Raw genomic sequence first — 15,694 nt, forward strand, 5'->3', positions numbered from 1 at the left:
TTTTTCTTTCTTTGGGAGTTGGGGCTGCTGGAACCCCTGAAGCTCAGGACCCAGGCGGCTCTGGGTAGTTCTCCCTGGAGAGGTCTGGAAGTGGGAGAATGTCTCAGGACACAGAGGATTCTCCTATCAATAGTGTCCCTTTTCCCCACATGCTCCTGACCTCCTTATCGGACACCTGGCTCCTGGCTCCTGTGACCCCTGCCTTTTTCTCTCCAGAACAACTGAAGCCCCTGAAAACATATGTGGACCCCCATACCTACGAGGACCCCAACCAGGCTGTGCTGAAGTTTACCACTGAGATCCACCCCTCCTGGGTCACACGGCAGAAGGTGATTGGTGCAGGTAAGGCCAGCCCCCTCCTACATGATGAAAGCACTTGGTCTGGGTGGATGGCCCCACGCCTCATAATGCCCCAGAGTGGGGGATGTCCCAAAGTCCTGGGAGGGGCCGGAGGCCGCCTCCAGGTGGCTCAGATCCTCTTCCCCCCACTGGTGGCAGGAGAATTTGGGGAAGTCTTCAAGGGATCACTGAAGGCCCCAGGCAAGAAAGAAGTTCCGGTGGCCATGAAGACCCTGAAGGCTGGCTACACAGAGAAGCAGCGTGTGGACTTCCTGAGCGAAGCCAGCATCATGGGCCAATTCAGTCACCACAACATCATCCGCCTGGAGGGAGTTGTCTCCAAATGTGAGTGCTTTCCTCAGTCCTGGGGGAGGGTGGCCGGGGCAGGGCAGACCAAGGGGGGAAGTGGGGAGAGGCTGCCGAGCCCCTCTTAACTCTCTGGGCCTTTGCAGATAAGCCCATGATGATCATCACAGAGCACATGGAAAATGGTGCCTTGGACAAGTTCCTGCGGGTGAGTAGGGAAAGGGAGAAAGGGGACTTCCCCATCCCTGGAGGGTGGGAGGGGGCACCCACCAATCAAAAGGCCAAGCTGGAGGAGACAAAGATCAGGGGCAGGAGCCAGAACCTAAGCTCATGCCAGTTCTGGGGGAGCTGTGCCCATCCCCTGTTGGGGGAGGAGGAGGATGCAGCTGTGGCAGGAACAAGAGGGATGCCCTTCTTTCCCGGTCTCCCAGCATTTTAAGTGTCTGTTTGTCCTGTCTCTGGTCAGGAGAAGGATGGTGAATTCTGTGTGATCCAGCTAGTGGGCATGCTGCGGGGCATCGCGGCGGGCATGAAGTACCTGGCCAACATGAACTATGTCCATCGTGACCTCGCTGCCCGCAACATCCTGGTCAATAGCCAGCTGGTGTGCAAGGTGTCCGACTTCGGGCTATCCCGGGTTCTGGAAGACGACCCCGAGGCCACCTACACGACCAGCGTGAGTGGGGCCGGATCCATGCAGGATGGCAAGCGGGCGGTGGTCAAAATGCATTTAGCAACAGGGCTGGGCATCTGGCGGGAAACTCTGTAGAGTTTAGACATTTCCCATTGAGATAATGGGTCATAGTCTAGTGGAAAGGGCACAGGGCTGGGAAGGGGTGACCTGGGTTCTAAGCCTGTCTCTGCCACTGGCCTACTGTGAGACCTTGTGTATGTCGCTTAATCGCTCTGGGCCTCAGTTTCCTCATCTGTAAAGTGTATGGGAGGTGGGCAATAGATTGTCAGCTCCATGCTGGTCAGGAACTGTGTATGATATGATAGCCTTGTATTGACCCCAGTGCTTAGCACATGATAACTACTTGATAAATCCCACAGTTTACTATGATCAGGCAAGGGCAGGTTGTCTGGAAAAAGAGGCCTGTGTCTGAAGAGGCCATGTGAGCCTCAGACCGATCTCTACAACTGTTCAGGGATGTCTGCCCTCATCAGGCCAGTTTGCTCCAGGGGTTTGGTCTGTGGCACCCATGGTGACAGTGGCTCATTGCCTCTCTATAGGGTGGGAAAATCCCCATCCGCTGGACGGCACCTGAGGCCATCTCCTACCGCAAGTTCACCTCGGCCAGTGACGTCTGGAGCTATGGCATCGTCATGTGGGAGGTGATGTCGTACGGCGAGAGGCCCTACTGGGAGCTGTCCAACCATGAGGTGAGGGTCAGTCAGGTGGGACTCTGGGGGCTCCTGGGGCTGCCTTTGGGGCCCAGCTCTGCCCCGAGCTGACTTGGAGGGTGCCTCTCTAACAACCTCCCCCTTCTCCCGGCTGAGCTCTGAACCCTGGTGGGTTGTTCTGTTGCCCTCCCACGCCTGTGACTAAGGTCACCGGAGGTGCTCTGCCCTCTTCGGGCTTTCCCTAGGCGAATACCCTTTCACCCACCCAAGGGTCCTGGGGGTGTGTGTGTGGAGAAGGAGCTTGCTTTCAGCTGCCATCCCCTCCTGAGAGGGGCTGAATCCTCTTCCCTTTAGTCAGCGTCCCTTCTCCAGGCTCTCTGGCCATTTCCCCAGTACTACCTCTGCTGACTGAACCCCAGTCAGTCCACAGTTCTTCCTCCAGGGAGGGATTCTTCCCTCCACTGAGGGCTCAGTTCTGGAATAATTGTGCCCTCCCCGGCCCTCTGGCCTTCAGAACTTGGGGGCCAGAATCCTGGGCCCAATTTGCCAGGTTCACCACCCCCCTGAGAGCCTCTGGTGCCTTTCCCCACACCTGCCCTCTGAGCCAGAGCCCTGTCCCAACTCTGGATGGCCTTTTCCTGATAGGTTATGAAAGCCATCAATGAGGGTTTCCGGCTGCCTGCCCCCATGGACTGCCCCTCCGCCATCTACCAACTGATGATGCAATGCTGGCAGCAAGAACGTGCCCGGCGCCCCAAGTTTGCCGACATCGTCAGCATCTTGGATAAGCTCATCCGAGCTCCCGATTCTCTCAAGACCCTGGCTGACTTTGATCCCAGGTGAGGGCCCCCCCAACCCCTCCTGAACCCCAACTTTCCTCTCAGAACTGCCCTCTGCTCTCCTGCTTGGGCTTTCCACCCTGTGATTTCAGATGAAGCAGGGAAAGCAGGGAATGGTAGAATATGAGGCATCTCAGTCCTGGTGCCAGGAGCCCTTCATGCCAAGTGGGCGGAAGCTCCCGGGGGGAGGGTGGCTGCGCGAAACTGCCTGCACGATAGGGCTTTTTCCTGGCATTCTCGCCGGTGCCAAAGGCTGCCATACAGCGAGGGAAAGACCAGGGCCGACTGTTGAGGCTGCATCCTGTTCCCATCCACCGGGGATTCCCATGTGTGGCTGGCTGATTGGTCCTGGCTCCTGTGGGGTGAGGCTGAGGGGGCTGAATGGAGCAGAGCCTCTGGACCCTGGGAGGTCTTTGGTGTCCTGGGGGTTGCCTCCGGGGCTCCACCTCAGCCCCTTATCCTGAGGATCTGGGTCCTTGCAGAGTCTCCATACGCCTGCCCAGCACCAGCGGCTCCGAGGGAATCCCCTTCCGCACCGTGTCCGAGTGGCTCGAGTCCATCAAGATGCACCAATACACAGAGCACTTCATGACATCCGGCTACAATGCCATCGAGAAAGTGGTACAGATGACCAATGAGTAAGTCTTAACTCCCATTCCCCAGACCCTACTAGCAGCAGTAGTTGTAGTAGCGATGGAAAGAGTCCGGACTTGGGAGTCAGAGGTCGTGAGTTCTAATCCCGGCTCTGCAACTTGTCAGCTGGGTGACTTTGGGCAAGTCACTTAACTTCTCTGTGCCTCAGTTACCTCATCTGCAAACCTGGGATGAAAACTGGGAGCCCCACGAGGGACAGTCCGATTACCTTGTATCTACCCTAGTGCTTAGAACAGTGCTTGGTACATAGTAAGCACTTAACAAATATCATCATCATCATCATCGTCGTAGAAGCAGTAGAAACAATAATAGCAATGGCATTGATTGACTACTGGATGAATGTACTTGGGAAGTACAGCGATGCCCCAGATATGTTCCCTGCTACAAGGAGCTTCCATTCCAATAGGGAAGAAAGACTGCGCTCTTCTCTGGGCCCCCATTGTCCACCCTCCAGCCTGCCCCCAAAGTCTTCTGTGCCTTCTGAAAGCTCTACCCAGATCCTTGCTCATCCTGTCGGTGGCTCCCTTGCCTGCAGGGGAAGATAGCTTTGGCTCCCAGCCACTGGCACGGCAGCGACCAGAGAAACTAGCTTCTGGATTCCGAAACAGCTGTTAGGATGGGCCAAGGGCCTCTCCCAGAGTTGAGGCTGGGCTCTCTCCCCATCCCAGCCTTCCACTTCCTCTACCTCTGAGCCCCAACCTGTGGATACCAGCCTCCAGGGCTCCACTCAGGAGGCCAGAGTTCCCTCCCCTCTCCTTAGCCTAATACCAGCCACCTACCCCACTTTGGATCCTTGGGAAGGGGAGGCCTCCCCCGCACCATCCCACCTGAGTCACTCTTTAGCCTTCTCCCCTTGGACTTGGGATGGAACTAAAGGCCTTCCCTTGGAGGAGAAAGCAGGGTGGGCTCTATCTTCTTCTGCCTCCCCACATTTGCTCACTAAATGCTTAGAGGAATCCACTGAAATGGTCTATCCTCTTCCCTCGTCCTCCCAGCATCTCGAGCCTTGGCTGGCTTCCGATCAGTGCTGGGGATTGGATCGCTGAAAGATCCCAGAGAAACGTCCTCCTTCTCTGGCTCTGGGAGAATCTCTACCAAGTGCCGGGACCTTTCCCGGAATTGCCTTGCTAGGGAGGTGACTCAGGGCCTGGGCCAGGCCTTAGTCACTTCCCATGGACCGACCCCTCTGCCTGGGGTGGAAGGAGGCTTACTGTTCTCTCCCTAGGAGGGGGATAGTTGCACTCAGGGTCTCTGGCCTTTTAAAAATAGTCACAAGTTTAAATAACCCAACTTGGGCTGGGAGCTGAGGTCTTCACTGCAGTGAACTCTCAGAGCTGAGGAGTTTTCCCTGGGATGAACTTGGTGACCAGCCCCAGGGGAAAGCAAGGAGGACTAGGCCCCGGCACGTTTCCTGGACCATGTCTGGTCCATGAGCCATTCCTGGGGGACTGGCCAGGAGCCCTTGACTGGGACTTTTATTTTTTAATGATATTTCTTAAGTGCTTACTATATGCCAGGCACTGTACTAAGCATTTAGGTAGGTACAAGATAATTGGGTTGGACACAGTCCCTGTCCCACATGAGGCTCACGGTCCTAACCCCCATTTTACAGATGAAGTAACAGAGACACAGAGAAATGAAGTGACTTACACAAGGTCACACAGCAGACAAGTTGGGGAGTTGGAATTGAAACTCAGGTCCTTCTGACTCCTGGGCCCACACTCTTTCCACTAGACCGTGCTGCTTCCCTCGCCCTTGTTCTCATGTCCTCTCCCATCCTGAAGACACTGAAGGATCGCTTCTAAAGATAGCAGTTAAGGTGGGGGATTTTAGGGACAGCAGGGAGCCTCCAAGGCAAAGCAGAGGGCATCTCAAAGTCTCCTCCTTTTTTAAATGGTATTTGCTAATTACCTACTATGTGTCAAGCACTGTCTAAGTGCTGGGGTAGATTCAAGATTATCAGGTTAGACACAGCTCCTTTCTCATATGGGGCCCAAAGTCTAAAGTGGAGGGAGGAAGATTTAATACCCACTGTATAGATGAGGTAACTGAGGCCCAGAGAAGTGAGGTGTCTTGCCCAAAGTCACACAGCAAGCAATTGGTAGAGCTGGGATTAAAATCCAGGACCCCTGACTTCCAGGCCTGTGTTCTTTCCACTAGGTCATGTTGCTTCCTCCCTTTCCTTTCATCTCTGTCCTCACCTCCAGGCATGGTCTGACCCTCCCTGCGCTGCTCAACACTGGGGGTGGGGAAGAAAGGACCTCGGGTCTCCTTGGGACACTATGAACCCCACCCTGCCCCAGGCCTATTGGGTTTAGGAGGAAGTCAGTGGAGAAGGAGTTAAAGGAAACACACTCAATCCCAGAAGACTCTTGAAATAGCCCTGGGTTCTCCTTCGCTAATTCCTTTCCCATGAGCCAGGAGAGCACTATCTTGGTTTGAGGGTTTTTGTTTTTTCTTTTTTTAAGCATTGGATAAATGCAGGAAATAGTTTAAAGATCTCCTCCCCCACTTGTGTTTGCCCAGAGACTGAGCTCTGATGAGCAAGCCAGAAAGTCATGCCCTTCCGGTTCTTGTTATTCTGGGATCTCAAAGCACTCATTCCTTATTTCCTTCCTGCACCAGGATGGAGGGCAGGGGCTGGAGAACTTAAGAGCGTAGGCAATATGACGGCCAGATCCGTTCCGTGGTCCGTCCGGCCCAATCAATCCATCAAACGACGGTATTTGTTGAGTACTTACTGAGTGTAGTGCACAGTTCCATCTTGGACGGTGGCACCAAAAGATGCTGGGAAGAGCAGTGTGTTGGCTGACCCACTGGGTACTCGGCCTCATGGTTTGGACAAGGAGACCTGTGAAAGGGGTGCAATTGGCTCAGGCCACCTCCCCATCTCTCACAATCAATCAGTTGTATTTATTGGGCACTTATGGGGTGCACAACATTAGACTAAGCGCTTGGGAATGTGTACATTACAGTGCAGCAGGGAGAGACAGTCCCTGCTCACAGACAAGGAGCCTACAGACTAGAGGGGGAGACAGGCATTAATGACTCAATTAATTGTATTTATTGTGTACTTACTGTAGGCAGAGCACTGTTCTAAGCACTTGGGAAGGTACAGTATAACAGAGTTGGTTGACATATTCCCTACCCACAAAGAATTTACAATCTAGAAGATTATAGGACAAAGTATAGATGGATATATATATATATATACATAAGTGCTATGGCGGTAGGGTGAAAATCAACTGCTTAAGGTTTACAGACTGCCTTCTGCTTCACTCTTGCACTTGGATTTGCTCTCTAGGTTCACCTTTCCCTCAACCCCAAAGTACTTATGTACTTTTCCATAATGTATTTATTTATATTAATGTTGGTTTTTCCCTCTAGACTGTAAACTCTCTGTGGCAGGGAAAATGTCTACAAACTCCATTATAGTGTACTCTTTCCAGCACTTAGTACAGTGCTCTGCACATTGTAAACACTCAAAAAAAATACTATTGATTGATTGAGAGGGCAAATAGAGGAGATGATGCAGAAGGGAAGGCAAATGAAGAAAGTGACGCAGAAGGGAGGGCAAATACGGGAGATGAGAACTTAGTCAGGAAGGTCTCTTAAGAAAAGGGTCTGCAAGTGGGACCCAGATGTCCTACTGACCCCGCCCATCGATCTAAGCATAGGAATACCTGCCGCCCTGTTATAGGGCCTCTGGTTAGGAAAAGAGAAGGGGAAGTGGGGGAATCCCACAGAGGTGCTCAGTGGAGTGTCGGGGGATCCAGCCCCTAATCACGTGAACCTACAATGAAGTGCTGGACGTACAGTTGGGTGGAGGAAATCCAGGGCTCATACTAACCCTCCCTGACTGGGTCAGAGTGTCCCAAGGGGAGATGCTAAAGTACGCTATGAGAGGACCAGATCCAGCCTGCTGTGCCTTCATCACTAATGTGGTAGCAAGAACCTTGAGCACTTTTTAGGATCCCTGGCTAAGAGACTTTTAAAGGTCATTTAGTCCATTCTCCTGCTTCCAGGAAGCATCACACTTAAACTCTGCCACATTCCCACCCGCCTTGTTTTTTAATCTCTCTAGAGAAGCATGGGCCTAGTGGATAGAGCACAGATCTGGGAGTCAGAATGACCTGGGCCCAGCTCTGCCACTTGCCTGCTGTGGGACCATGGGTGTGGGACCATGGGTAAGTCACTTAACTTCTTTGTGCCTCAGTTACCTCACCTGTAAAGTGGGGACTAAAAATGCGAGACCCATGTGGGGCATGGAATGTGTCCAACCTGATTAGCTTATATCTACCCTAGCACATAATAGTAATAATAGTAACTATGTTATTTGTTAAGCACTTACTATGTGCCAGGCACTCTATTAAACTCTGGGGTAGCAGATAGGTTTGGACACAGTCCCTGTCCCATGTGAGGCTCACAGTCTCAATCCCCATTTTACAGATGAGGTAACTGAGGTACAGAGAAGTGAAGTGACTTGCCCAAGGTCACATAGTAGACAAGTGGTGGAGCTGGGATTAGAAGCCATGCCCTTCTGACTCCCAGGCCCGTTCTCTATCCACTATGTGATGCCACTCCAGTGCCTGGCACATTGTAGGTACTTAACAAATACTATTTAAAAAATGGAGGGATCCCACTTCCATCCATGACTTGTTCTCACTTCTTACATCTCACCACCCTTCTAGTAGGGAAGTTCTTTTGCAAATCCACCTACCATAAATCCCTGCTGCAGTTGGGAGAACATTCTGAGGTCTGGGACCCCTCCCTGAGATAGATATGGGAGGTGCCTCCGTCCTCTAAGACAGGCCCTAAGGCCCACTCCCCCGTCCCCCGCCCTAAGGAGAAGCAGGGAACGCCTGGGTTTGCAGTTATCCTGTACAACACACCCGACTCTACTGGCTCCCAAATTGTGTGGGAAAATCATGTCTCAAGAGATGCAAATAGGAGAACACACTATATAATTAACTCCCTTTACAACCCAGGAACAGGCTCATAAAAACCTGGGTGTTTTCATCTGTTTGGCCTGGTGGTGACAATGTTATTATAGAAAAGTAACAAAGTATGCAATAAAAATCTGCTTGGGGGCTGCAGGGAGCATAAGTGATTTTACAAGGAGAGTCAAGAGAAAGAGGGAGCAGGGAGGGGGCCAAAACCCTTCAGGGCTGGGGGGAGAAGAATAATCAATGGCTTCCAGCACACCCCCTCCACCTCCCCCATCCCATTTTGTAGGGCCTTATTGGGTGACTCATCCTCTCCAGCCTCAATTTCTCCCTCTTGGAGGGGTGGGGAAGGAAGTGTTTCAGAAGGTGATGAGGAAGAAAGTTATTGTGAAGTAGAGTGCTTTGAGATCACTGTAGAGCAAAGAAGAGGGTATGGGCCTGTTGTAGCCCAAGTCCATTTGCAAAATATCTACTGGAACGGAAGGTCCCTGGGGACAAAATCGTGACCTTGGAATGGAGGGTCTAGTGAACAACAGTGGAAGAATCAGAATCCTTTCTCACTGGCCCAGCAAAAACAGTGAGAGCTAAGTAGCTGTTTGCAAGATGAGCTAGTGGGATGTGTTATTATTATTATTATTATTACTATTATTATTGTGTTTGTTAAGTGCTTACTATGTGTCAGGCACTGTTCTAAGCATTGGGGTAGATAAAAGCTGATCAGGTCGAACCCAGTTCCTGTCCTACATGGACTAACAGTCTATGTAGGAAGGAGAACAGGTATTGAATCCCCATTTTACAGTTGAGGGAACTGAAGCACAGAGAAGTTAAGTGACTTAGCCAGTAGTCACACAGCAAACAAGTGGCAGAGTTGAGATTAGCACCCAGGTCCTCTGACTCCCAGGCTCATACTCTTTCCACTAGGCCATGTTGCTTTCCTCTCTGTTGACCTCTCTGTCCAGAAACAGGATCCACCCAGGTGTCCATCTGGCCAGTGTGGCTCTGGAGAGCCCTGTAGCCCTTGCCTAATCCCAAATAATAATAATAATAATAATAGTAATAATAATAATTAAATGCTTACTGTGTAGCAAACACTGGGGAAAATACAAAACAAGCAGATTAGACAGAATCCCTGTCCTACATGGGATTCTCAGGGTGGAGAAGGGATTTTATTCCATTTTATAGATTTTTTTATGGTACTTCTTAAGTGCCTACTATGTGTCAAGCACTGTTCTAACTGCTGGGGTAGATACAAGTTAATCAGGTTAATCAGACTCAGACCCAGACCCTGTCCCTCACGGGGCTCAAAATCTAAATAGGAGGGAGTAGGATTTAATCTCCACTTTTACAGATGAGGTAACTGAGGCACAGAGAAGTTAAATGACTTGCCCAAGGTGACACAGCTGGCAAGTGGTGGAGGCAGGATTAGAACGCAGGTCTCCTGGCTCCCTGTCCTGCGCTCTTTCCCCTAGTCCTCTCCAGCTGTCCACAGTGCTCACTTCTCTAACTCTGCCCCCCACCTTTTCTCTCTCTTTCTCTCTCAGTGATATCAAGAGAATCGGAGTCCGTTTACCCGGCCACCAGAAACGCATCGCCTACAGCCTTCTGGGCCTGAAGGAGCAAGTCAACACTGTGGGCATCCCCATCTGAACTGAGCAGCAGAGGGAGGGATCCAAGCGTACGTGCAAACCGGAAAATACTTGAAGAAATGTAGAATTGAAGTAAACGCTGGTGTCGTCCCCCTCAGCCTAGAGCATCGGAGGACACTGACTGCGCCCTAGAGTCCTCCCCCTCAGCTTTTTGGATCCGTGTTTTACCTCGACAGTGATTGCTTTATTTATTTTTTGTGTACTATTGAGCGGTAAATCTCCGGTGAATATGGACCCTCAGCCGCAGCTGTGCAATGTGACCAGCCCCAACACGGGCTGAAGGGGTGCCAGATGTTTCCGAGCAGTGGACGGTTTCCTCAAAGACTTCAGCCCCTGGGATGTACGGGCCCTGGGATCCTCCCTCTGACCGTGGAGTGTCAAAGACTTCCTCTCCCTGTCCTCTCAGGGCCATTGGTAGGTGCCGTGAGGGCTGGCCAACCAAAAAACCGCTCCACAGATGCACAGCTCTGAATTTTCTCAGAAGTCCTCTCTGGCATTTTCCCCTGTGGCCTTCACTCTGGTTTCCCTTCTCATGAGGCATTGGGGGCTGACCAGGGCTCTGACATTCGCCATGGGAACAGGGTAGTGCAACCCTTCACTCTTTATAAGAGGACGGTGACCAAAGTCTGTGCAAACGATTCCTCCCTGACAGACTGCGACAAAGAAGCCAACTGACTCCCAAGTTTCAGGGAGGCGGGCTGTCTCCGCTGTCTTCCCCGAGCACTGAGGCACTCTTCCTCTTCAACTGTGGCCTTTCGAAGGAGCTGAGGATGGAGAGGGCCCACTGGCTGTGGTTTTTTTTATACTTTTTGTACTTAGTTGAGAGTGTGTTTGTGTGGTAGCCTCCCAAGGAGAGGAGGGGGCGGTGGCCCAGGTTTAGCCTGACATCCTACGTCTCTGAGCTCAGCTGGGACGTGGCTCTGCCGGCAAGAGAATGAGGCAGGTCCCACTGGTGTGAACGCCTCATCTTTCCTCCTATTTATTTCTGCTTTCTGAACTCTCCCTACCCTTCGCTTCTTTAACTGTCATTTGCTAGCCTGTCAGTGTTACCTTTGATTTATTTTTGGGACCCTAATTTATTATATTTTTTTTATATTTATTGATAGAAAAGTTATTTCTACTTGCCCTGAATTGCCGTTTGGAATAAAATTACAGACAATTCCAACAATGTCCTGGTTTGGATCGTGTCTTTCTCGTGGGATGGCACCATGGTGGAAAGACACCGTGACTCCTGGGATTTGCCTCTCCCTCTTTTGGTGGTGCCTCTCTCTGCTGCTCAGGCCATGGGAACATCCCTCTCACCCCCAACCCAAATGTTCCATTCCATCATCACCCACTTCTGACTGCTCAAAATTTATTTACGCATTCTTACTCAGAAGGACAAACACATTGTGTTACTTTGGGAAAAGGGTCAGGGCTGCCTTCCAGGATGGTGGACCCAAACAACTCTCCTCTGTTCTTTGGTTGTCCTGCCCCATCCCATGGCTCTATTGCGTTTGAAACTTAAGTTACTGAAGTTGGGCAGTAGAAGAGGAATTAGGGTGGAGGGAGAGGAAGTGAATAAAAGAAATTGGACTCAGGTACCTACAGAGCTCTGCTGAGAAGACAGAATTTCTTCTCTCCTGGCTGGATCAGTGCTGTCCCATCTGCGACCAAAAAAGCCACCTAATGGCCCCCAGCAAGTCATCAATCAATCAATATGTGGTGTTTATTGAGGCTTACTGTGTGCAGAGTCCTGTACTAAGTGCTTGGGAGAGTACAACAGAGTTGGTAGGCAGATTTTCCTGCACACAACTGAGCTTATAGGCTAGAGGAAAAAATGCAGATGCAAAGTACACAGAGAAATTTGAACTCACAATCTCCAATTTACAAGACCAGCACTCTAACCCCTGACCTACGGAGTCAGCATTCAGTGTTGCCTCTTAACTTTCCATCGTTCCCATCAGCCAGCTGAAAGAGTTTGGGTTGGGAGTAGTTCCAACTTGAAGGCTTCTGGGTAAACAACCAACCAAATAATAATAAATAATAATAAATATCTGTTTAAAGCTTTGTGCTGAGCACTGTATGAACCACTGGGATAGACACAATCTGCGCAGATCTCCCAGAACAGAACTCATATTCTAAGGAGGGAGGAGAACAGGTACGTTAACCCCATTTAACAGATGAGGAAACTGAGTCATAAAGAAGATAAGTGACTTACCCAAGGTCACTCAGTTGACTAAAGAATGTGGGCTTCCTTCTCTTTGTTGTAAGAAAAGACTAATGCAGTGAGTGAGTTGGAAAACAGTTAAGATGAGAAAGCTGAAAGCCTCAAAAGAGCTTATTGTCTCTGCCTGCTCACATTGGCAAGAGCAAATGTTGGATAAGTTTCTGGAGCTAGTGGAGGGCTTATCTTCTCCCAGTAGGAATGAAGTCTTGAGTCCAGGTGTCCTCAACCTGGGTTAAAGCTAAAAAGTGGGGAGTTGGTAATAATAATAATTATAATTATGGTATTTGTTAAGCGCTTACTATGTGCAGAGCACTGTTCTAAGCACTGGGGTAGATACAGGGTAATCAGGTTGTCCCACATGAGGCTCACATTTTTTAATCCCCGTTTTTACAGATGAGGTAACTGAGGCCCAGAGAAGTTAAGTGACTTGTCCAACAGTTGCCGGCTGGAGGCATAGCCTATTGGATAGAGCACAGACCTGAGTCGGAAGGTCACGGCTTCTAATCCCGGCTCTCCCACTTGTCTGCTGTGTGATGTTGGGCAAGTCACTTCACTTCTCTGTGCCTCAGCTACCTCATCTGTAAAATGGGAATTGAGACTGTGAGCCCTATGTTGGGCAGGATCTGTCCCAGACCTGACTCCCAGTCCTGGACTCTGTCCACTAGACCACACTGCTTCTGAGAAGCCTCAAAAAAGGTCTGTCCGGGAAATTAGAGCTTGTCTTGCTCCGCTAGCCCAAATGGCCTCGCAGGGACGGGCAGACCTGCCGTGAGGGTGCCCCCGGGTGACCGAACCGAGCCCGGCTGAGTCATGGGCACTCAGGGGTGGCACCACCGCCGTCCCTCCCCACTCCCTGAACACTCCCCGTTGGCAAACCAGTTCTCCCCGATGGATGGTGGATTAGTTTAGGAAAGGCCGGGGTGTCCCTACGGGGACCGGCCGGCCGTGGGAGCGCAACGAGGCCACACTGGAGCCCCACAACCTGGATGGTCAGCTTCCAGGGGGGCAGTGGGAGTAGCACCTGCCGGTGTCAGAGTCTGAGGTCAGGGTCCGGGGTCGGCACCTGGGGTCAACTCCAGAATGGTGCCTCGGGAACATGTCCTCCATCCCGCTGTGATCTCAGGTCATCTTAGGCCCAAGGGCCGGGGAAGTGGGAGAGGGATGCCCCCAGGAAGTCCTCTGGGTTGACCCCAAAATCTGGGGCTTCTTTCAGTCTGTTCGCAAACTTCTGGGGGGCAGGGTTCAGATGGACAGAATGGGATCTGGGTTCCAGGGTCTGAGGGTAGGGGGGTGGTGAGGCAGAAGGATGCTTTGATTCCTCCAGATGAAAGGGTCCTGAGCCCTGCCAGGGGCTAATTAGCCGGTGTAGGGATGAGTGTCCCTCCCCTTCCCTGCTTCAGGCACTACTCGAGCAATTAAAGCACAATACGATTAAGCACCGTGCGATTATTATTTTCTAATTAATTAGTGAATTTTAGAGGGGAGGGCAGGGGGAAGGCAGAGGACTGTTTTCGGGCCAATTGGAGAGACCTTCCCCTCCCCAGATCCCAGAAGGGGCAGGGGTCCTGCAGTGCCAACCCCTGAGGCAGGCCAGTCCGGCCCAGCCCAGCCGGGGTGGGGGTAGGGAAGTGGGAGGGAGCACTAATCCCGGGGTCAGGGCCCCTGGGCTGGAGGAGCTGGATTTTCCAGCCGGGCAGGCCCAGGACTCTTCCTTAACGGGAAGCGAGCGGCGGCCGGTTCCCCTTAACCGCAAAGCCCAGTCCATCTTAAGCCCTAGGAAGCAAAGGCCGCTGCCGGCCTTTCCCTGGCTAGGCAGATTGTGGCAATCCCAAAAAAACCCAGGGCTGCCTGCTTGCTTCCTCTTGGTATCGCTTTCTTAAACCAAATAACCTCAGCTAATCACTGTCGGCAGAACTCAGCCCAGATTTTCTTGGAAAGAAGCAGGCTGATGATCGAGTTGTTAGCCCACTCTCTGATTTTCTCCCTACCGGATCTGCTCCAGAGAGCTGGGCTCATCTGAGCCCCCCTCAGACCACTGGGACCCCCTTGGGGCGATGGGAGGTCCTGATTATCCGGGCTGACCAGCCCTGGGGAGGGAAGATGCTGTTGGAACTCATCAGAGGGTGATTGAGGGCTTTGCTAACCACTTACTATTTGCCAATCTCTGGGTAGTTATAATATAATCAGGTCAGACACAGTCCCTGTAACACATGGGGCTCATAGTCTAGGGAAATGGGAGAAAAGGTATTGAATCCCCATTTGTCAGATGAAGAAACTGAGTCACAGAGAAGTGACTTGCCCAAGGTCGAGGAGCCAGGATTAGAAGCCACAACTCCTGCCTCCCAGTCTTGGGCATCTTTTATTAGACCACACTCATTGTCAGAGGGAACAGAGAGAACGTTTCCAAACTTTCATGCAGGAAAATCTGTTGATCTTGGAGGGTCAGAGTCCTTGAGATATTGCAGAGAATGGGGTAACCAAGAGAGAGGCTCACAGGGTTAGGGTGTAGTACTAGGTTCTCCTGGAGAGAGGTTCTAACATGTCCTCCCACCCCCGCAGTCTGATTCCAAAAAGGGCTTGCTTTGCTGACTCAAATTCGAGAAACTCATTTGCACAAAATTTACATGTTGGGCTCACAATATTTAAATTCACAAACCTCATTCTGTCCTTCTGGTTTCCTCACCTCCTGCTGTTTTCCTCCTTAGTGGTCCACTTCCATCCCCTTTCTGGCCAAACCGGACTGAATCGCCATTCTGGAAACACCTGTTGCAGATGAGTAATTCCTGACCTGGGACTGTATATTCGCAAATCTAAGTGATGAGGTGGATACAGGTTAATAAAGTTGTCCTTAACTGGGCTCACAATCTAAGTAGAAAGGAGAAGAGGTATTAATAATAATAAAAATAATGTTGGTATTTGTTAAGCGCTTACTATGTGCAGAGCACTGTTCTAAGTGCTGGGTTAGATACAGGGTAATCAGGTTGTCCCTTGTGAGGATCACAGTTTTCATCCCCATTTTACAGATGAGGTAACTGAGGCACAGAGAAGTTAAGCAACTTGCCCACAGTCATGTAGCTGACAAGTGGCAGAGCTAGGATTTGAACCCATGACCTCTGACTCCCAAGCCCCAGCTCTTTCCACTGAGCCACGCATTTTTAGTTGAGGTAACTGAGGCCCAGAGAAGTGATGTGACTTGCCCATCATTACCCAGCAGGCAAGTGGTAGAGCTGGGATTAGAACCCAGGTCCTCTGACTCCCAGGCCTGGGCTTTATCCACTAGGCCACACTGCCTTGGAATGAGAAAGAAGCCAGGTGTCCCAATTTCCCACTCCTGGCTCCACCCAGCCAGGGTATTGCCCTTCTTAGTCTCCTCTTGCCCTTGAGCCCTGGCCCATTTCTCAGGGGCCCCTA

The 15,694-nt window shown here is 51.2% G+C and overlaps 1 protein-coding gene and 1 long non-coding RNA gene across 4 annotated transcripts in view; one reads left to right on the forward strand and one right to left on the reverse strand.

Annotated features, from left to right (window-relative positions):
• EPHA2 (EPH receptor A2) overlaps positions 1–11,242 on the forward strand; it is a 35,234-nt gene extending 23,992 nt beyond the window's left edge. The window contains exons 10-17 of the mRNA XM_001519901.4: positions 217–342; positions 499–684; positions 792–853; positions 1,112–1,321; positions 1,879–2,028; positions 2,635–2,828; positions 3,311–3,466; positions 9,970–11,242. Coding sequence (XP_001519951.1) covers positions 217–342; positions 499–684; positions 792–853; positions 1,112–1,321; positions 1,879–2,028; positions 2,635–2,828; positions 3,311–3,466; positions 9,970–10,075 — 1,190 coding nt within the window. The 3' untranslated portion in view covers positions 10,076–11,242. The remainder of the gene's footprint in view (positions 1–216; positions 343–498; positions 685–791; positions 854–1,111; positions 1,322–1,878; positions 2,029–2,634; positions 2,829–3,310; positions 3,467–9,969) is intronic.
• LOC103168114 lies at positions 3,117–15,167 on the reverse strand. 3 transcript variants are annotated; one of them, XR_003759834.2, is made up of 4 exons: positions 14,940–15,167; positions 12,275–12,521; positions 6,224–6,333; positions 3,117–3,427 (listed from the first exon to the last, which is right to left on the reverse strand). It is a non-coding gene; the product is annotated as an uncharacterized LOC103168114 (long non-coding RNA). The 3 variants fall into 3 exon arrangements; XR_485324.3 differs by lacking the exon at positions 12,275–12,521 and having other exon boundaries at positions 14,967–15,167; XR_003759835.2 differs by lacking the exon at positions 12,275–12,521.
• Positions 15,168–15,694: the final 527 nt, after the last annotated feature.

The sequence above is a fragment of the Ornithorhynchus anatinus genome, chromosome 5 (assembly GCF_004115215.2).
Source record: "Ornithorhynchus anatinus isolate Pmale09 chromosome 5, mOrnAna1.pri.v4, whole genome shotgun sequence".
Classification (NCBI taxonomy): Eukaryota; Metazoa; Chordata; class Mammalia; order Monotremata; family Ornithorhynchidae; genus Ornithorhynchus; species Ornithorhynchus anatinus.